Genomic DNA, 21,727 nt, shown 5'->3' with positions numbered 1-21,727 from the left:
CCCTGCTCCGCACTCCTCCCTTCCCTGCTCCGCACTCCTCCCTTCCCTACTTCGCACTCCTCTCTCCCCTGCTCCGCACTCCTCTCTCCCCTGCTCCGCACTCCTCCCTCCCCTGCCCCGCACTCCTCTCCCCTGCTCCGCACTCCTCCCTTCCCTGCTCCGCACTCCTCCCTTCCCTACTTCGCACTCCTCTCTCCTCTGCTCCGCACTCCTCTCTCCTCTGCTCCGCACTCCTCTCTCCCCTGCTCCGCACTCCTCTCTCCCCTGCTCCGCACTCCTCTCTCCCCTGCTCCGCACTCCTCCCTCCCCTGCTCCGCACTCCTCCCTCCCCTGCTCCGCACTCCTCCCTCCCCTGCTCCGCACTGCTCTCTCCCCTGCTCCGCACTGCTCTCTCCCCTGCTCCGCACTGCTCTCTCCCCTGCTCCGCACTGCTCTCTCCCCTGCTCCACATGCCTCTCTCCCCTGCTTTGCACTCCTCTCTCCCCTGCTCCGCACTCCTTCTTCTCCTGCTCTGCACTGCTCTCTCCCCTGCTCCACATGCCTCTCTCCCCTGCTCCGCACTGCTCCCTCCCCTGCTCCGCACTGCTCTCTCCCCTGCTCCGCACTGCTCTCTCCCATGCTCCGCACTGCTCTCTCCCCTGCTCCACATGCCTCTCTCCCCTGCTTTGCACTCCTCTCTCCCCTGCTCCGCACTCCTTCCTCTCCTGCTCTGCACTCTTTTCTCTCCTGCTCCGCACTCTTTCCTCTCCTGCTCTGCACTCTTTCCTCTCCTGCTCTGCACTCCTTCTTCTCCTGCGCCGCACTCTTTCCTCTCCTGCGCCGCACTCTTTCCTCTCCTGCTCCACACTCTTTCCTCTCCTGCTCCACACTCCTCTCTCCCCTGTTCCGCACTCCTCCTCTGACCCTCACTCCATCCTCTCCTACTCCGCACTCTCCCGACCCTGCTCCACTCATTTACAGCCCCCACTCTACTCTCTCTCCCACACTGGGACTGATCATTAGTAGAAATCTGGGTCATGTGAGTGACACAAGCTGTTAACCATTCCGTGCCATGGAATGCGGAGAAATCCAGGTTAATGAACATTTTCTGCATCCATTTTTCCTGCCTGTATAATGACAAATCATATCAATGCCGATCCCCGCAGAGAGAAATCAGCAGCGGTGTGGATGCAGACCTCTAATGCCTTCCCACCCCCTGCCAGCACTAGGCAGCAATGGCATCATTAAGGCCTGACAGTGACAGAACTGCTCTATCTAATATATTGTACAGATGCGATTTATATTCCCAGAAGACTTCTTATTACTGAGATGTTACCAGTTTATCAGGATGGGCGGCCCTGTTTTTGGCACCTATTTCACTTTCCGTATACGGACCAGAATGCAGAGGCTGACTGCGGATCTCCTAACCTGAACTTCCAGTCTCATAGTCACATATTTAAGTTCAGACCCACATTCAGTCCATGCATTGCAGTCTGTGCATTGTAGTCCGTGCATTGTAGTCCGTGCATTGTAGTCCGTGCATTGCAGTCCATGCATTGCAGTCCGTACACAGACCTTGAAATATGGCCGCCTGAACCTTGTCTAAAGGTGAGCCAGTATAAGTATGCGAATCCAAGTGGTGAATAAATGGAAATCATAGCACCCATTACATACAATAGCTGTTCTTTAAGGGGTTGTCCACTATGATGTGGATGCCCGAGTCTTAGGTCATGGATTTGAGATAGGTGGGGATGCTATCAGCTCCTGCAGCAGCTTCATGTATACCATGTACAGAGCCACAATAGCACAGCTCCATCCTCTATTAGTAGCTGCCTTTGGGTACTGCAGTTTGACTCTTCTTTTGTTTAAGCTGCAGTACCGGGAATGGCCACTATACGGAGTATTGAGCAGTGATTGCCCTCTGTATACAGGACGTAATAATGGGCTTCAAATTTCAACATGGCCGATCCTTATCTTCCCCGACGTCATGTGTCCAGACGCCCCTATGAACATCAGATGGTTGTCCAGATCTCCCAAAATCAAGTTTCTACCTGAATGGTCAATCTCAGGCCTTACAGTCTCCAAGGACGCCTCCTAATAACCCGTGGGTCTTTATACCGCTCGGATACTGCATCATATGACTGGTGTTATGTGCTCTTCGTAAACCCCCTTCCCCATCCCACCATACCAGTTTCTTATAAAGATCATACTCGGGGTGACCAAGGAACTGGAGGCCTCATACTCCTCCTCACCAGTAAGTGCTTCTTGGTCTCCTGGTATATTTCCTTTCTGTTGGGGCCATATATCTGCCATGGCTGTGATATATGGAGATGCTCTCTAAGACGTCCAACATCATCCATTCCTTGCATTCTTCCTCACTGATTCATCACCTTTTCTCATCCCCCTCCTCCGCCATCTTTTCTTTCTCTCCCTGCATGTCCATGTCATTGGTTTTTCTTTTATTTTGAGCATTTATTTCTTTCAGTTGATTTCATTGGTGGATATGATCCATTCCCTCTCTACCATGTCAATGAAAAGTCCAATCACCTGCTGTTCAAGCAGAGTTACCTGTAAGTATCAGCCAGTGAGAAGAAGACGGACGCCCCCATCTATGACGCTAATGGGGTCACACGTGCTACCATCAATGTAGCATCAGATGTCTGGTGTCTCCCTAATATTACCAATGTTTGTCACCACTGTTAATAGCAGTTATTGGCTGGAGAGTATCGCCCATCTCCAGTTTACGCCTCTTTCCTAAGGGTCATTAATTAGAAGCTGTAATAACCTTCTGAAACACAGCCACGGCCGTCAACATATAGTTCCAAGCCTAAATATGATTGGAGAACTTTACATGTCAATCAAGTGATAAATGTTTGCCAAGATCACCTGGGTATGGCCACCGGTTCACCTGCCTATTAGGAACATGCTTTCAAGGGTATCTGCGCCTTTAGATTTATGTCATCTAGTAATGTCAGAACATGCTGTTCTTGGGGATTCAGGAGGCAAAACTTTAAGTGAATGATCTCTTTTATATCCATAGGTGATTTTTGCAGAATAGTGAGTGCAGTTCTGGAGTATAATACAATATCTAATTCAGGTTCAGTACACTAAGTAATGTATGTACACAGCGCCTGCACCAGCAGAATAGTGAGTGCAGCTGTGGAGTATAATACAATATCTAATTCAGGTTCAGTACACAATAAGTAATGTATGTACACAGTGACTACCAGCAGAATAGTGAGTGCAGCTGTGGAGTATAATACAGGATGTGACTCAGGATCAGTACAGGACAAGTAATGTATGTACACAGCGCCTGCACCAGCAGAATAGTGAGTGCAGCTGTGGAGTATAATACAGGATGTGACTCAGGATCAGTACAGGACAAGTAATGTAATGTATGTACACAGCGCCTGCACCAGCAGAATAGTGAGTGCTGCTCTGGAGTATAATACAGGATGTAACTCAGGATCAGTACAGGATAAGTAATGTAATGTATGTACACAGCGCCTGCACCAGCAGAATAGTGAGTGCTGCTCTGGAGTATAATACAGGATGTAACTCAGGATCAGTACAGGATAAGTAATGTAATGTATGTACACAGCGCCTGCACCAGCAGAATAGTGACTGCAGCTGTGGAGTATAATACAGGATGTGACTCAGGATCAGTACAGGACAAGTAATGTAATGTATGTACACAGCGCCTGCACCAGCAGAATAGTGAGTGCAGCTCTGGAGTATAATACAGGATGTTACTCAGGATCAGTGAATGATAAGTAATGTAATGTATGTACACAGCGCCTGCACCAGCAGAATAGTGAGTGCTGCTCTGGAGTATAATACAGGATGTAACTCAGGATCAGTACAGGATAAGTAATGTTATGTACACAGCGCCTGCACCAGCAGAATAGTGAGTGCTGCTCTGGAGTATAATACAGGATGTAACTCAGGATCAGTACAGGATAAGTAATGTATGTACACAGTGACTCTACCAGCAGCATGATGAGTGCAGCTCTGGAATATAAGGCTGGGACTAGACAGCAATTATGGCCATAACATGTTGTGCAGCCATGGTTCGGTAGTGCAATACAAGTGAATGGGTAGCATTCTCACTCTGAGGGTGCTGTGTAAGTCACAAAAAGTCCAAATACATCAGACTTTTTGTCACTGGCTTCGTACCGTCGCAGTACTCCCACATTCACTTGTATTGCGATGTAGTAGCGACATCTTGCAAACTTCGGCCGCACAGCTAAAGTCTCCATGTAGCCCCAGATCAGGTCAGTAAAATTAACGATATCTCGGCACAGAATTACTCAAGCCAAGTCCAGGTGCTCAGTGCATCGTGGCGGGGCCAAACATATAAAGCGACCTTCCCACCTGCTTGTTTTCACTCTTTGTCCATCTTTAAGTAATGTATACAGTATGGCAGAGCTGAGCGGATTCAATAATGTGCGGATTTGGAGCCATGGGGGGTGAGTGATGTGTTATGGTAAGAGCTTCAGTCAGTGCACCATCTGGGGCAGGAGATTGAATATTGATTGTTTTCCTCTGGGAAGGCTTGATGAACAGCTGGTATCACTACTGCCATGCTAAGGTGTGCCATCAACACCTCGACTCGCAGGTATGATTGATGGCGGATGTACTGGATAATGCATTGGTAAGAGTGAGTCCTATGAGAGTGTAAAATAAAGGCATTACATACAGGCGGTGTATGAGCCTATAGTGGAGGGAGATCATGTAAATGGCAGTATCATGGTTCCAGCCACCCCCACCATTGTGTAAGGGGGTACGTAGGACGGGTTTTCATTTTAGGCCAGTATCACACTTGCGCGAGTCTCATTGAATCACCTGGCACAGCTGTACTCTGACAGGAGCGGGTCAGTTGCTTGTATCCCTATGCAGCTAAGACGCTCCTGACTGGAGAGTGTACAGCCATGCCGGGTGATTCAATGAGAGACTCGCGCAAGTTACCGTATATGCAAGTGCGACTCCAGTCTTACTATTCATCCAGAGTTTACTTGCCTCACTCAGTTGATTGCGGTTAACAGAAATTTTTTGGCCTAGATAACCTCACTGAGAAGGGATAGTCGCAGAAAGTTCTGTAGCTAATCTGCCTCATGTGAATTCACCATTATAGGTCATGCAGGGTCCGTGAGACGTAGTTAAAGGGTTCTCGGCGTTGGTCTCACCACAACACGTGCATCAACCTCTCCCACGCCCCACATAGGCCCATAAGAGCTGAATGGTGCAGGTGGTCTCATGTTGGCCTTGCTGATCAAATCAAGTCCATGACGATTATAAGGCTAACCAACCATCATCTGTGGTGTAGACGTCACTGGTGTGGCCGGACGCATGCCCGATGTTCTGTATCACCTCCTCCTCTCAGCAGGCCTGCAGTCAGAGCAACCAGGAGCACACTTACCCGACAATGGAGGCCAGACCAATGCTACAGTCATCAATTAGATATCATCTTGTGGCTTTTAAAAGTTTTAAGTTTTTAAAGTGGCTTATATGTTCTGATATCTGTCAAAATAAAAATTATAACTTTGCTTTCCAGGGGCAGAGAACCCTCCCTTGTAATGGATCTCACATGGAGGAGACTAATAAGGGTGTATAAAGGGGAAGACGGTGGCTAATTAGTGTAATTACAAGAAGACAATCCAGATAATCCTAGTGAGAATGGGACAAAATCCATGTATTCACAAGTTAAGGGCAGATGGGACTCTTTCCCCTACATTTAAAATAGGACACTATCATCCATGGTTCTCGCAACAACTATAATACTGCCCCCCCATGTAAAAGAATATAACAACTCTATACAGCTCCGTCAGAATTGTAACATTTGTCAATATACATTCATGTAAGATCTGTGACATCTTTTTGTTCTAGGCCGTCGTAAGTGACATTGCGGCGCCATGTACATGAAGCAGCGCTCCAGTCGCAGACTGTCTACAGGATACAAGTGCCAGCGGCTCCTTATTTACAGACATCAGGTATAGACTGATAACACCCAGCTAACGGAGTTGCCTTATGGAGCCAACCTCTTCCAATACCGCACACGATCAGGATGGAGCAGACTACATGGTACTGTTGTGCTCTAACTTTTGCCATCCTAGAAGAGGTCAGGACTCATCTGCGGTATTGGCTCCCACTCATCCTGTCACTACCATTTCATCTATTAGAATTGCATATTATGGACCTGGTCCAGCCAAAGTCCACAGAACATGGTCAAGGGATGATAAGGACTCCTAGGACCAGTGTCCTCCACACCCTGGGTAGCCAGAACCCTCTGCTCTGGACACTGTTAGATTTCTACTCTTCCCTCTCACAATAGGCAATTAACCTTTTCTCTCTCAAAAAGCAATGTTCATAAAATAAAGAAAAACAAAAACTATTGTCTTCCTTTTATCAATGTCTTTGAATGACAATTACTTCACATTTTTCCTCCATTAACGGGAGACTTCACCTTTGCTACTCCATATATTGGAATTTGAAGGTGATCTAAAATGCACCCCTTGCCTCACATGCCAAGATTACTCTCTGCTTTACCCTGCAGCTGCACTTAATGCATATGTGACTCCCCTGAACTAGTCAGCGTGTCACAGGGTACTGCATGTCTTTCTTGTAAGATGCAGGAGTCAGACTCACCCCCCCCCCCATGGTCTTGGGATCCTAACTTTTTGGTGTTGCTCCATCAGTATGCAAATCCTAGTTACACCACACCCTGTCAGGCACACCAGTGGGTGGTCCGGCTGGAATAGGGCCACCCGCCAGGGGGGGGGGGGGGGGGGGGGGGGGGGGGGGGGGAAACGACGGACGGTGGTCTGGGACCAGAGGAGTCTGAGACCAGTCGCAGAGTATTGGAGAAAAGAGCCAAACTTCGATTTGGAGAACTGTTGGCACCGGAGTACCTAGTAACTGAACTGGTACCGAGCACGGCGGGGTGGACCCTAAATCAGGGAGTAGCTGTGACGGGAGTGTACAACAGAGCAAAGGATGGACGAGGCCGAGGGACGTCCAACAGGTTTATTAACAGGAATGCAAGAACAGCACACGATAAGTCCACGTAAAACAGATTCGGGGGCCCTTCCCGACAATCCTCGGACCGGATTACAAAGCAATCGTCCTTACAGTAGTCCAAAGAGTTCCACACAATCCCACGGGCCGCCACACAGGCCTAGCTCCGTCCGTGTCCACAGCCACACAGGCTGGAGCTCCTGCTCCCTTCAAGTTTCAGCTCACTCTGCCTGAATCTCCCAGGTAAGCAGAGTTTACACTAGTTGGACTCTAGGCCCACCTCCCCCTACTCCCAGGGATGGAAGTGCCTCAAGAGGATATAACCTTGCATTTTAGGGGGGTGATTACCTACAACAATAGAAATGTACACAGAAGTAGTTCAAATAAGACAATGAACCCAGCTTGAAATAGGAATCTGTACAGCATATACAGTGAGAGGGTAAATTACATCTTCACAGTAGCTTCATGCAACCTGATTACTATCCTCCACAGGTTAATTTCTCTATGAACTGTCCAAGAGCTCAGAGATCGAAGGCACCAACACAACGAGGGTGATGGGATTTCAGTGGGCCGCATAGACTGGAAAGCCCTAAGTGTCAGCCATGGAGAGCACAGCTCCTCTACTTAAGTGTAGGGAGCGGGACCCTGAAAGCTTCAAGCATAGGAGTTACTGGAAACATCTAACACTAGTGCAAGGAGGCAGGTCAGGACCAGCAGCAACAAAGTGAGCGGATTCCCGGATGAGCTCCCCCAGAGAGGCAGCGGCACCCAGAGACTTTGTTTACCTTTGTGTCAGAGTCTATGCGGTCACATCACTACCAACACTGCCTGAGTGAGTACGCTGTCCTCCCCTGCTTCCAACCTGCACTGCACCCCCCTACGCCTCCATCATCCTGGGGCCTCCCCTACCTGTGGAGGGATCATCTGGCTGACCCCCCTCCAACTTCCCCAGGTACCCCCTTACCGCGCACCACGGGTGGCATTGAATTCTTATCCCCTGTAAATACCCACTTTTCATTTGACGTGGCTGTGAGCCCCCGGGTCCGGAGACCTTCGAGCCACAGCATCACCAGATCTGAGAGCTTCGACCGCTACAGGGGTGGTACACAATTTATTTTTTTTGCCACACTATGGAGAAGTGTCAAGATTTTGCATTTATGCAGTGTGGCAGCAACAGACCTGGTTCTACTAATTCTAGCCTTGATCCTGTGAGACATAAAATTGAGATTAGTCTGGTGGTTTGCAGTTTTATTCAGGAGCCTATATCCTTTTTAGGTGTTTGTTCAGATCTGATGTGTACTAATGACTATCCAGTGTAGACTTGTACGCTGATTATAACAGGGCAACACTGCCCCCTAGTGGTTCTACCACATTTTACAGCTTCTGTAAGAGCTTATATGCAGGGAGCAAATTTGTCACCCCATTTTTGGAGGAGCTTGGGGCAATAAGATATATATGAACTAAGGTTGAGGTTTGTACTCTATGCAATTAATAAGTCAGAGGAAGCCATTTTTTTGTAAAATATACTTTATTACAAATTTTCCCACAGCATCATGTTACCATATATTAAGCAAATATTAAATATAAAGAACCCGTCTAATAGTTGCACAGCACAGACCGCTCTCACAGGCAGAAACTGGAAGGCGGCCAGTCCGTTGTCCAGAAGTCATGGTGATTGGCATGCAGCGGATAAGATCCTTCATGGCACCTGTGACAGGATGAAAACAGTGGTCAGATTTACTAGAGGAGACCTCAGATTTGTGATCAGTGAAGGTAAGGATGGTATAGTTTAGTGTCTTATTTATTGTAAGGCTCAGAAAGTGTACTCGCCTGTCCAAGACATCAGGACATGAAGGCCCTTACGCTGCCTCTTATCGTAGCCCTGCAGATTGGGCAGTGTCTAAGATTGGGGGCACAATCCATACAGACCACCAGGTGTCCACATGGCACGAAGAGCATGGACACGTCCTTGTCCAGACACACCTTACATATTCTCTCCTCCTTCAGCCTCCGGAGCTGCTCTTCAGTGCTGAGCGAATTGTCTGAAAAAGTCATGCAGCAAATCCCCATCAAATTTTAGGGGGCCATAACCAATACACCTGACAGTTATATATGGAGGCCAGTATTATAGTTATGCAACAATATACGTGCTATACTACTCCCCCTGCCCCCACTATTCTTGTATCCAAGGGGCAGCATACACTACTATATTACTGCCCCTCTACATGCAGTAATACAATTAGACTAATATCCTTACACACTAGTGTTCTATAACCCACCCCCCCAGTGGACAGTGACCGGATTACCTGGCTCTTTTGGAGGTTGGGGCTGGGCACTTGCCCTCTGTGCTGGAGGCTCAGGAATCCTTACGAAATCTGGGAGGGGACCAAACAGTTACAGCAACACTGAAAAATATACTTCCTGGCAGAGCAACAGGTATTTGTAAACTCAAAAAAAAAAATTATATCTATCCTCCTCTCCATCCAGAGCTGCATTTAGATATTGACAATATGTGGGCACTTTGCAGACCAATAGTTCGTTATAATGAACTGCTCCACCTGCTTTGGGGACACACCAAATGTTATGTCTGTCCCTGCCTCATACCCTTCTAGATCATTTCCCAATAATGCACCACCACCTGCTTCATTACATTGTCCCTGCAGGAGCGACAGTGAACAGGAAGCCATAGATTAGAATGCAGCTCTGGATGTGACTACAGCACAGCAACTCAAAGCCAACAAAACGTCCACATTATCATGTAGATCCACTGCATCACTCCATCATACTGAGGATCACAACACTCAACATCCACACAGGCCAACACTTTGCTTTGCGCAGGCTAATGTATATACCTGGTGTGTGTGCCCGACTCTCCTCTTCTGCCTGGACTAGATCATTAACCAGGTCAGAGACAGAGCTGTAAGGGGCTCCGGCCAGGAGGAATCGGCTTCGAACCAAACTGGCCACTAAGTTCTCATCAAAACCCATCTGCAGAGCACCCTGGACTATGGATGACTGAAGGAAGGCCTGCCTGTCACCAGGAGAATCTGCAAGGGAGGGGTTAATTCAGTTACACAAAACCCCAGATATCCTGGCATGTTCACCCCACAAACTTACTATAATGCCCACTGTAGTTGCATGTTGTACAGGTAGCACCCTGGCACAACAGCATCTGCTATATGGGGCATTGCCAATTTAGTCTTCTGTAGGTTATAGGAGGTCAATTTCCAAACACCAATTGTGGTGTCCAAGAGATGCCAAGTTACACTTGAGAGCATGGAAAAAAAAAAAAAAAAAAAACCCATCCTAGACCTGGAGAAGGACTCTAAGGCCAGTGTCACACGCCAGTGCCTCTCGTGTATCTTGCGTTGCATCTCCCGAGAAGGTAGTTTGCATGCATCTCTATGCAACTGACCTGCTCCAGTGAGGAGAGAGTCCGTGCCGGGTGATGCTATGCGAGACGCACTTGCAAGTGTGACATCAGTCTAAAGGTGCATGTAGCTACCCAGCATTTGCTATATCAAAACTCAGTTGGAAGGGATGTAACGATCAGTATGAATGTCGTTCTGTGATGCCCTGACAAAAATCAGGGTGTCACAGATGACTGCACCCCACTGCTAAGTGCAGGATTCTCTCCTCTTTGGTCCTCCATCACAATCCCCTTCCTGGTACACTTCAGCCATCAAAACTCTAGTCACCCCCCATGACAATACGGACGAGAGAGAGTGAGAGAGTGAGAGAGTGAGAGAGTGAGAGAGTGAGAGAGTGAGAGAGTGAGAGAGTGAGAGAGTGAGAGAGTGAGAGAGTGAGAGAGTGAGAGAGTGAGAGAGTGAGAGAGTGAGAGAGTGAGAGAGTGAGAGAGTGAGAGAGTGAGAGAGTGAGAGAGTGAGAGAGTGAGAGAGTGAGAGAGTGAGAGAGTGAGAGAGTGAGAGAGTGAGAGAGTGAGAGAGTGAGAGAGTGAGAGAGTGAGAGAGTGAGAGAGTGAGAGAGTGAGAGAGTGAGAGAGTGAGAGAGTGAGAGAGTGAGAGAGTGAGAGAGTGAGAGAGTGAGAGAGTGAGAGAGTGAGAGAGTGAGAGAGTGAGAGAGTGAGAGAGTGAGAGAGTGAGAGAGTGAGAGAGTGAGAGAGTGAGAGAGTGAGAGAGTGAGAGAGTGAGAGAGTGAGAGAGTGAGAGAGTGAGAGAGTGAGAGAGTGAGAGAGTGAGAGAGTGAGAGAGTGAGAGAGTGAGAGAGAGAGTGAGAGAGTGAGAGAGATAGGAGTTGGAGCTCCTGGACGACAGCTGACTAGGTAGCAGTCAGTAGACAGGGCCACAGGCGGCAGATCTTGTCTAGGGAGACCTTAAGTGGACCGGGGCAGGGTTGTAGCCCGCCGGTACCGACAGCAAGAATCCGGTCTGGAGCTGTGCACAGATGGGGGTACCTGAACCCTAGGGCGAGGAGCAGCTTTAAGCCCCTTTCCAATTGACCAGCCGGGGACAGGATTTCAGGTCTCGTCCCACAGGAGGCCCAGATAGAGCAAGACGGAAGCCCAACGAGGGGGGATAGGGCTCTGTAATTGCCTGCCAAGATCCCACAGGTCAGTTCTCGCAGGCCACAGCTCCCAAAAGACAGTAACACCGGGAGATGACTTTCCCGTTTCACACGGAGTCGTTAATACAAAAGACTTAAACATAACGTGCAGACATTGTCTCTATGTGATGTTTTCGGAAAAACCTTTCATCAGATTTAACGGCTGAATATATATTCACTGCAGCTAGTACTTCTGTTATATACAAAACAGAGGGGATGTGTGCACATGTTTTGGGACCCCTTAGATGTAGTACTGATCTCTTCCTCCTTTTACAGTCTGATGTGCGATGTGAAGCTACTCACCCTTCACTTGATTTCTAATATGTTTATTACATAATGTATCTATTTGCATACTTGGGAAATGTTCCTTTTACATGTATTACTGTTTTTTCTTTTACTACAACACATTTATAATTATATATATATATATATATATATTTCAAAAATAAAAAAAGTTGACAAAAAAAAACCACACACAAAAACATAACGTGCAGGTGGAAGGGCCCCTGTTCTACCGTACCGGGGTGCGGGATCTCAACACACCTTCCGGAGGCTACTGGGTGTTTGGTTTACCATCTGGACTGTGTCAAGTTATTACAGACTGAGTACACTGACACCATCCGGTCCAACCCTGCAGACCGCACTCCGTAGCACCATCCTACCTGTACTGGGGTCCCGGGACAACATCTCCCCTACCCGTGGAGGGGATAACATCCTGCTGCCCCACTCCATCTGTCCTGGGCATCACCTCCAGCGACGGTGCCACCAAAAGTCACCACACACCATGGGTGGCGTCACTGACAAAACCTCCCCTGTAAATACCCCTGCATTTGAGTGGCTGCACGAATCCCCCCCCCCAGAGATCCACCAGATCCCTGCAGAGCAATACAAGCTGCTGGATAGGCAGGCAGCTGACAGTGCACCTGTGACTGGGGGCGCATGGTAGGGATGTAATGCGCTGCCCGTTGCTTACATGCCGAAGGCAGTTGCTGGCTTCAGATGAGGATGCTATGTACCAGGGAGCATTTTAAGGATCCCAGTGCATCAAGGGAAACAAATCCAAGTGGTATATTAGTGTATAGCGCTGGCCTTCAAACTGTTGGCCTCTGTGGTACAGACAGAAAGGCACTCACCGCTAGGGCTACCTGAGCTTCTGTCCGCCGACCTTGGAGATTCAGGCTATGGAGGTAAGTGCAAAAGTTTTAGATCCATCAGTACCCACCAATACAGATCATTTACCTGGTGCTACATTATAGCGTTAGCCCCTCCAATTGCCAATGCTCAGCTGGCCTCAAGCTTTGCTGTATGAAGAGAAACCTTACTGAGGTGCTCCACCTAGTGATCTCCAGGGACTAGGCAACTGTAGACTCAGGTTTCATTCATTTTGCTGCCACTGTAAAGTTATAATCCTCCTCCACACTCTTTGAAGCCACAAAGACTTACCGTACTTTCTGGACTACTGAATAAAGTATCCTGCACACCTTGGACATAGGCCAGCCCCATGGAGTGAACAAGGAACTCACACCTGCAATGAGAGTGCATCAAGAGCATGGGATGCCAGTGCCAAATTGGTGCATGTAACAATCTTCCCCTTTAAAAACCTTAGTGTTTCCAGTAGCTTACCTTGGGAACCACTTGGCATGCTCCCTCCAGGGGTCATCCCTCCTCTCCCAGTTTCTCAGTCCACCATCACAGTGAAAACACTTGACGTTATCCCTGTATCCTGCATGAGATGGGATACATCAAACAAGCCAAAGCTATAGCTTATGGTGCACCCTACACATCAGGAACTGCCCACTTCCCCTTCACCCTTTAGTTTTCTGCTGTTCTAGTGACACTAGAGAGTTCTCACCACCAGTAACAGTCATGTCTGGGGGCTGCAATGGACAGGACCCTCCATCAGAGTATTCACTGAACAGAAATATTGAATGCATTTACAGCCAGAGGCTACAAAAAACCCTACACTTCTCACAGATGAGGTCTTATTGGTAGAGTCTAAATAATTTGAGAGAGCGAGAAAAAAAAAAAAACCTGAGTGCTATCAAGCTGGAAAGGTCCATGGATGTTTGGCCCTTCCCAGCCTAAAAATAGCAGCCTGCACCACACAAAGGCAATCGAAAGAGCTGGGCAAAGCGCCACTTCTGGGACAGCTGCCTGCAGGCTGCAATTTTTAGACTGGGAAGCACAAAATGACCATGGGCCTTCCCAGTTTGATAATATCAGCCCCTGGCTGTCTGCTTTAACTTACACCCCTTGTCAGGTACTAACCTCAAAATTTACTGTTCAGGTTTGTTCATCCCTACCACTAATATCTTTATAGCCTTAATATTCATACAAATACAAGTCATGTGACTAGTATGGGGGTACATACTAAGGAGAAAGGACACAAACCCCCTATAGGCAGAGGGACCCTGCACAGAGATCTCTCAACAAGTTATCAATGGAATATAATGCTGCTAGTCCTCTACATTGGAGTGTAAGTCACTTAAAACAGAAGCTTCCCTCATAACTTAAGGGGCCCTTTAGTGTTATATACCCACACTTCAAGCAATTAATCATTTTTTCTTTATGTACTGCACTAGTAGTACTAAGAATTTACATGTCCTTTAACTATTTGTTAGTCCAAGTTAACCAATTTTCTCTATTGAGCAGGTCTCCTGGTAAGTTAGGTTTGTCATTTGAGCCAACAGCAATGGGCTGACCACTGGTCAGAGGGTATGTGTGACGCCCTGGGCAAGCCAGGGGTCACAGGTCACAACATCACATGCACCCCACATTTCCGGCAGGTACACCAAGGCTAACCTAAAATTCTTGTTGCCTTCCTCCAGGGGCTGATGTCCACACCAGGGGGGTGGGCCAGGCAGTTGGCTCCGCCCACCGAGGAGTACACAGCCCTGGAGGCGGGAGAACCAGGCAGTTGAGTTCAAGCTAGGGGAGTGAAGTAGAAGGAAGTGGTAGAGGAGGACAGTAAGAGTAGAGAGAGTGCAAAGGAACAGTTAAGAAAGCCTGAAGTTGGTCCGGGTGTGTGCCCCGGACTGAGACAGCAAGGTCAGCAGACGGCGGTGACTGTCTGCAGGGGGACTGCTTGGAGGTTGCTGGAAGGACCGCGGACGGGTGGTGACCCGGCGGTACCGGAGCAGTATACGAAGAACAGTCAGCACCAGGGCAGGGGCCTTTCGGATCCCGGCAAGGCTAGGAGTCGCCATAATTTGCCAAATCCGTCAGTGAAGGGGACCTCTGTCTCCTAACAGCCAAGTCCCGATTGAAGGCAACAGTCCGACCGTTAAGGGGAGACACCGCCACGGCACCAGTTTACCAGGGCCAGCGGGCAAGAGAGGGGCTCCTCCGGCTCATGTCCAGGTCGGGGAGCGGGTAACCGGTGGGAACCCATCGCTACCAAAAAGACTTTACATAGGTGCAGGGAAGAGACCGTCACCGCTAACTGCAGGGAACATCAGCACCATAACCGTCCGAGGGACCCGTCCAACCAGCCGTTTGTTTACCGAGAACTGTGTCGTGTTTACTGGCTGAGTGAGTACCTCCGTGCCGTGCGGCACAGCGCTGCCCCTGCACCTCCACAGGCCCCATACCCGCCTGTCCACCATACCAACCCCATCACTGGGCCCCGGGACCACCAAACCCCCTACCCACGGAGGGGCAAATCAACAACTGGCTGCTCCATACCATCACTCCCGGGCTCCCCAGACAGAGCAGCGGTGGTGTCCACTTAATCACCACAACCGTGGGTGGCGTCACGGACAATAAACTATCCCCACAACCAATCCCCTTTCACTCACAGGCGAGGAGCGCCGCTCGAGTCCCCGGGATCCGGCACATCGCTCGAGCCACCGAGCAGCAGCAGGCCGCAGCAGCCGGACCCGAGCAGTGGGAGAGCGTGGCGTCCCCTCCTCCGCCCGCGACACAAACAATCCTCCAGCGAGACCCCCCCCCATATTTAAGATCCACACTTACCGGTGTAGAAGAAGCCTGCCCGGGCCAGCACTTCAGGGGTCACCTCCGCATATGGAGGCCAGTTACGGTACGTTGATAGTCTTTCCCTTTCCTCCACCAAGTCGGGGTACACTGCTTGCCAGGTCTCCTCTTCCTCCTCCTCTCCAGGAAGCCTATGAAGTTGTCCAAGAATTTGCCCATCCACAGAGTCCCTGCCACCTCCAATGGGGATATTGCCCACCTCCCTTCCCAGCACAAAAGGGCATGAGGGAAAGAATTTACGGTGTTCGCCTTGTGGTTCATCTCCAGGTTCCCAACACCTCAGGACTCCTCCACAGCAGAAGCACTGTACTCGGTCCCCAGGGCCCACATAGTAGAAGCCAGCCCTGGCTAGGTCATGGGGGCATAAGGTACTGGGTCCAAGCCACATGGTAAAACTTCGCAGTCTGCTTGATTCACGCCGCATACTGGGCTTCACCACAGCCGGGGGCTCAGGGACCATTGTTGAGGGTCTCCAGGAGCCCAGGTTGATCACCTCATCCTCCATTGAGAGGTCCACTACACTCCTGCAGTGTGCCCTGCGCTCAGCCAGCAGGCTGGAATCCCAATGCCAACAGCTCATCACAGCAAGCGATGTTCTAGAAGAGAGAAACGAGTCAGCATCACATGGAGCAGGGGCCACTCACCTGTACACAGGGGGTCACAAGGGAAAGCGCAGGGGGTGGATGAAAGGACATCGAAAAGCATCTCTGTACACATGGGCGGGGGCCACAAGGAATAGGGGGCAGCAATCATAAAGGGTCAACATAGGAAGCAAAAGGAAAGGGGGGGGCACATAGAGGGTGCCACTGGCCAGTGCAAACACAAGGGGGCAGGTTTACACTGATCCTACAGTCAACCCACCACTCAGTGATAGTATACCCATGTTCTGCATCAGTTTGAATCCTGATGAAGGAGTCATTTGGACTCTGAAACTGGTTATATAAAAATCATGAAGATTTACCGTTCGATTCATGTCCTTATATCCAAGGCAGCGCGATTAACCCTTTCCTCCCTCTACGATTAGTAATAGTATGCGACACTTACCAGATCCTGGGTGATAACCCTAGAGTGGCAGCCAATTTTTTGGGTTCACAGTTTCAACAGAAACAGACTTAATAGTGCTCACATCCAGCGACAATACCCAGCATGCCAGGACCTTAAGTGGCCAGCAGACTCCATAGAGAGAGGGGGGGGGGGGCCCAGGGGGACCCACACAGACACCACATCCCGGTACAGTCCAGATAACTCTGCACAGCCCAGGTCACACTCCTGTACACGGCTGACTCAGCTGCATTCACTGGTGACCGCTGAATCTCCCATACTGCACTGCCGTGCCATCAACTATATAAAGGAGCCAAATACTTCTCACTGCTGAGCTTTTGTTACAGGTGCAGCCTATCAATTCACAGGGAGAGGCATCATTATAGCAGTTACACATAATGAGACAGTATATAAACTATGTTCTCATACTTCAGGAAGATTGGGTGAGGAAGGGACAGTGTTTTAGTCATATCTACCAGTAGAACATTAATGCGAGAACACTTTACAGACATCACTGTCCCCATTGGGGCTCAGTCTACTATCTGGGGGTGGGGGTGAAGCTAGAGAATCCAAAAAGGAAACATACAAACAGAGAACATTGACCCTATACAAATGTTGTCTTTGGTGCAATTTCAACTGGAGACCCCAGTGCCAAAGCAACAGTAGATACTCATACATTGGGGAGGGGGCTAGTATTAATCGCAAACCAAAAGAGGGCATGGGTTAAATCAGAGAGCAGCATTATAGTATAATTTCTCATTCAAAGGGCAGTATTGTAGCAGATTTAGTCCTGCCAGGTCATACAGAGGACTAGCCAGCCAGACCCCTACCACAATGATAATGTACTACACTACTTCTATAGAACAACCCAAAGTCCTGCCATTCCAGTACTGGGACCCACACCTCATTGCCCCAGGACAATGCCACCACTGGTCTCCTGTGCAGCTGTCAGTCTTAATACAGCACACAGCCAGGAAAGGACCCTATCCAAAAATACATGGGCCCTCTGCAGCCCAGTAACTCATCATAATGCACAAAGTACTCAAGTTTTAGATGTGGTAATGGCCTCTTTACCTCTTGGGCCGCTGCACCAACATGCCCACCCCCATAGTGCACCCTCAATTATACCCCATACACTCACCACTCCTCTGCTAACCTCAACACAGTCTGCAGCCCTGCATAAAAAAGAAAAGCAGGTGAGAGCTTTTAAAGAGCTGCCCCCCAGCAGGATCACATCATCCTATTAACCCCTAAAATGCCACATCTATAGGTTTGTGTTATCAAAACTGGTGCAAAGGGAATAGGCTGCTTTCACACATCTGTTTTTTGGCATCAGGCACAATCCGGTGAAAAAAGGATAAGGGCTCACTCACACTTGCGCTATTTTGACGCAAACGGAATCCGTCACTAATGTAGTACAGTTCATTTATTTACAGTGGAAGCGCGACATCGTGTGGACACAAGCGGGTACTGCATGACACACACATGCGCCATAGTAACGCGCTTCCACTGTAAATAAATGAACTGTACTACATTAGTGACGGATTCCGTTTGCGTCAAAATAGCGCAAGTGTGAAACTAGCCTAAAACAGATCCGGCGCCGGATCAGTTTTTCTCCCCATAGGCCAGAATCACACTTGCTAGTGCCTCGCGTGTAACTCGCGCGAGTCTCTCATTGAATCACCCGGCATGGCCGCACCCTATGCATACAGGAGCGTCTGAGCTGCATAGAGATACATGCAACCGAGCCGCTCCTGTCGGGGGAGTGTGCGGCCATGCCAGGTTCTACCATGAGAGACTCGCGCAACTTACACGCGAGGCACTAGCAAGTGTGATTCTGGCCATAGTCTTGTATTAGTTCCGGATTGTGCCACATGGTGTTGCGTTTAACCAGCGTGTGCCGAATCCGGCAAAAGTTGTCTGCGGCCACCGGACAGGACGCACCATGTATGGCCTTTTTCACACATCACTTTTTGCCCTCATGCAGAATCCGGCGTTTTTAGAAAAAATAAACGGATCCGGCGCCAGATTCATTTTTCCCTCAGTGTTGTTTTTGAGCCGGACTGTGCCAAATGGCCTTGCGTTTTGATCCGGCATGCGCCGGATGCAGCGAAATGTGTCTGTGTGGAAGGGGAAATATGAGACTGATCCAGTGTTTTGCCTGATCTGTCACATCAGTTTTGTCACAATCTGTGACAGATCCGTCGCATCAGGCACAAACCGGATTGTGCCTGAAGAGAAAAAAAATGTGAAAAAGTAAAGTTTTTTATTGAAAAATCCGGCGACGTCCGGCGTGTTGTATAATGGAAGCCTATGGGCGCCGGATCCGTCGTAATACGGCAAAAACCGCAATCCAGCGACGGATTGCGTTTTTTTTAAACTGAGAATGCTCAGTATCACAATGGATCCGTTGAAAAATGAAAGAAACGGATAGGAAAAAACTGATGCGACAGATCCGTTTTTTCGACGGATTCGTCGCATCAGTTTTTTCGCCGGATTGTGCCTGATGCCAAAAAACTGATGTGTGAAAACAGCCAAAGTGGAATATTTGCCCAAAGCAATCAGACTGCATAATTGGACAATAAAAGGAGAAATGAAATTAGGTTATATGGGCAACTTATACACTAGTGTTAAGGCCGCTTTACACGCTGCGATATCGGTACCGATATCGCTAGCGTGGGTACCCGCCCCATCTGTTGTGCGACACAGGCAAATCGCTGCCCGTGCCGCACAACATCGCCCAGACCCGTCACACTACTTACCTGCCCGGCAACGTCGCTGTGACCGGCGAACCGACTCCTTTCTAAGGGGGCGGTTCGTTCAGCGTCACAGCGACGTCACAGCTGAGTCACTGAACCGCCGCCCAATAGAAGCGGAGGGGCGGAGATGAGCGGGACGTAACATCCCGCCCACCTCCTTCCTTCCGCATAGCAGCCGGGAGGCAGGTAAGGAGAGCTTCCTCGTTCCTGCGGTGTCACACGGAGCGATGTGTGCTGCTGCAGGAACGAGGAACAACCTCGTTACTGCTGCAGTAACGATTTTTGAGAATGGACCCCCATGTCACCGATGAGCGATTTTGCACGTTTTTGCGATGATGCAAAATCGCTCATAGGTGTCACACGCAACGCCATCGCTAATGCGGCCGGATGTGCATCACCAATTCCCCAACGAGTTTGCATTAGCGATGTCGTAGCGTGTAAAGCCCCCTTTAATAAATATCCACCTAAAGTTTTTTGTTCCATGTCTCAGGGTCTGCACCATACTACAGATTGTTGGTGACCAACTTGTGGCTCTTCAACTGTTAGGTGGGCTTTGCACGTTGCGTCATTGCAAGCCGATGCTGCGATGTCGCACGCGATAGTCCCCGCCCCCGTGGCAGGTACGATATCTTGTGATAGCTGGCGTAGCGAAAATAATCGCTACGCCAGCTTCACATGCACTCACCTGCCCTGCGACCGTCGCTCTGGCCGGCGACCCGCCTCCTTCCTAAGGGGACGGGTCGTGCGGCGTCATAGCGACGTCACACGGCAGGCGGCCAATAGCGGCGGAGGGGCGGAGATGAGCAGGATGTAAACATCCCGCCCACCTCCTTCCTTCCGTCGAGCCGCCGGCAGCAGGTAAGGTGATGTTCCTCGCTCCTGCGGCTTTACACTCAGCAATGTGTGCTGCCGCAGGAACGAGGAACAGCATTGTACCTGTCGCGGCAGCGTAATTATGGAAAAGTCGGAGCCTGCACCGATGATACGATAACGACGCTTTTGCGCTCGTTAATCGTATCATCTAGAATTTACACGCGACGATGTCGAAAGTGACGCCGGATGTGCGTCACTTTCGATTTGACCACACCGACATCGCACGTGCGATGTTGCAACGTGCAAAGCCGCCCTTAGGCTGCGATATCGCTAATGATTTATCGTCGGGGTCACGTCGTTATTGACGCACATCCGGCGTCCTTAGCGACATCGCAGTGTGTCACACGTTCGAGCGATCTTAAACGATCGCAAAACAGGCAATAATCGTTGGTTTTGGAGAGGTCGTCCTAAAACCAAATATCGTTGCCTGTTTATTAGCGATGTTGTTTGTCGTTCCTGCGGCACCAAACATCGCTGTGTGTAACACCGCAGGAGCGAAGAACATCTCCTTACCTACCTCCACCGCCAATGCGGAAGGAAGGTGGGCGGCATGTTACGGCCGCTCATCTCCGCCCCTCCTCTGCTATTGGCCGCCTGCCGTGTGACGTCGCTGTGATGCCGCATGACCCGCCCCCTTAGAAAGTAGGCGGATTGGCGGCCAAAGCGACGTTGCTGACCAGGTATGTGCGTGTGACGCTGCCGTAGCGATAATGTTTGCAACAGCAGCAATCACACAATATCACACGTACGACGGAGCAGGTGCTATTGCGCTCGACATCGCTAGCCGGCTGATGTGCGTATGCTGCGTTTTTTTGTGACCACAAAGATGCCGCGTTTTTGTGCGGTTTTGGCCGCTAAAAAACGCACAAAAATGCACTCGCGGTAAAAAATGCATAAAAAAAGCATGCATTTTGGCACATTTTACCACATTTTTGCCGCGTTTTTGTTGCTGAGTTTTTTCCAATGCATTGCATGGGTGAAAAACGCTGGCAAAAACGCAGAAAGAATTGACATGCTGCATATTTTGGTCACCACAAAAACGCAGCTAAAACAAAACTGCACTGTGCGGACAGAAAAAATGAAAACTCATAGACTTTGCTAGGGAAGCAAAGTCATGCAGTTTTAAGACCAAAAACGCACCCGAAAAACACGCAAAAATGCAGCAAAAAACGCACCGTGCGCACATAGCCTTAAGGAACTATAACTCCCAGCATGCTGTAAGGGCCGCATTACACGCAACGACATCGCTAGCAATTGCTAGCGATGTTGAGCGCGATAGCACCCGCCCCCGTCGTTGTAACGATATGTGGTGATCGCTGCCGTAGCAAACATTATCACTACGGTAGTGTCACACGTACATACCTGTGAAGCGACATCCCTGTGACCAACAACCGTCTCCTTTCTAAGGGGGCGGTTCGTTCAGCGTCACAGCGACGTCACAACAGCATCACTGAACCGCCGCCCAATAGCAAAGGAGGGGAGGAGATGAGCGGTCGGAACAT

At 49.5% G+C, this 21,727-nt stretch overlaps 2 protein-coding genes across 4 annotated transcripts in view; one reads left to right on the top strand and one right to left on the bottom strand.

Moving 5' to 3' along the window:
• The window catches only part of NKAIN4 (sodium/potassium transporting ATPase interacting 4), a 76,502-nt gene extending 70,132 nt beyond the window's left edge, over nt 1-6,370 (top strand). For 2 of the 3 annotated variants that reach the window (XM_075350424.1, XM_075350423.1), the window contains exons 6-7: nt 2,465-2,549; nt 5,866-6,370. In XM_075350424.1, the coding sequence (XP_075206539.1) occupies nt 2,465-2,549; nt 5,866-5,875 (95 nt within the window). In that variant the 3' untranslated portion in view covers nt 5,876-6,370. The remainder of the gene's footprint in view (nt 1-2,464; nt 2,550-5,865) is intronic. The other variant, XM_075350425.1, reaches the window with a different exon arrangement.
• A 2,465-nt stretch (nt 6,371-8,835) lies between these two features.
• On the bottom strand, nt 8,836-16,132 carry BIRC7 (baculoviral IAP repeat containing 7). The gene is made up of 7 exons (XM_075347789.1): nt 15,532-16,132; nt 13,183-13,282; nt 13,003-13,084; nt 12,693-12,738; nt 9,846-10,040; nt 9,300-9,368; nt 8,836-9,035 (listed from the first exon to the last, which is right to left on the bottom strand). The coding sequence occupies exons 1-7, from the start codon at nt 16,130-16,132 to the stop codon at nt 8,836-8,838; spliced, it is 1,293 nt and encodes a 430-aa protein (XP_075203904.1).
• Nucleotides 16,133-21,727: the final 5,595 nt, after the last annotated feature.

This window comes from Anomaloglossus baeobatrachus, chromosome 5, assembly GCF_048569485.1.
Source record: "Anomaloglossus baeobatrachus isolate aAnoBae1 chromosome 5, aAnoBae1.hap1, whole genome shotgun sequence".
Lineage (NCBI taxonomy): Eukaryota > Metazoa > Chordata > Amphibia > Anura > Aromobatidae > Anomaloglossus > Anomaloglossus baeobatrachus.
This window is presented reverse-complemented; position numbering and strand designations above follow the sequence as displayed.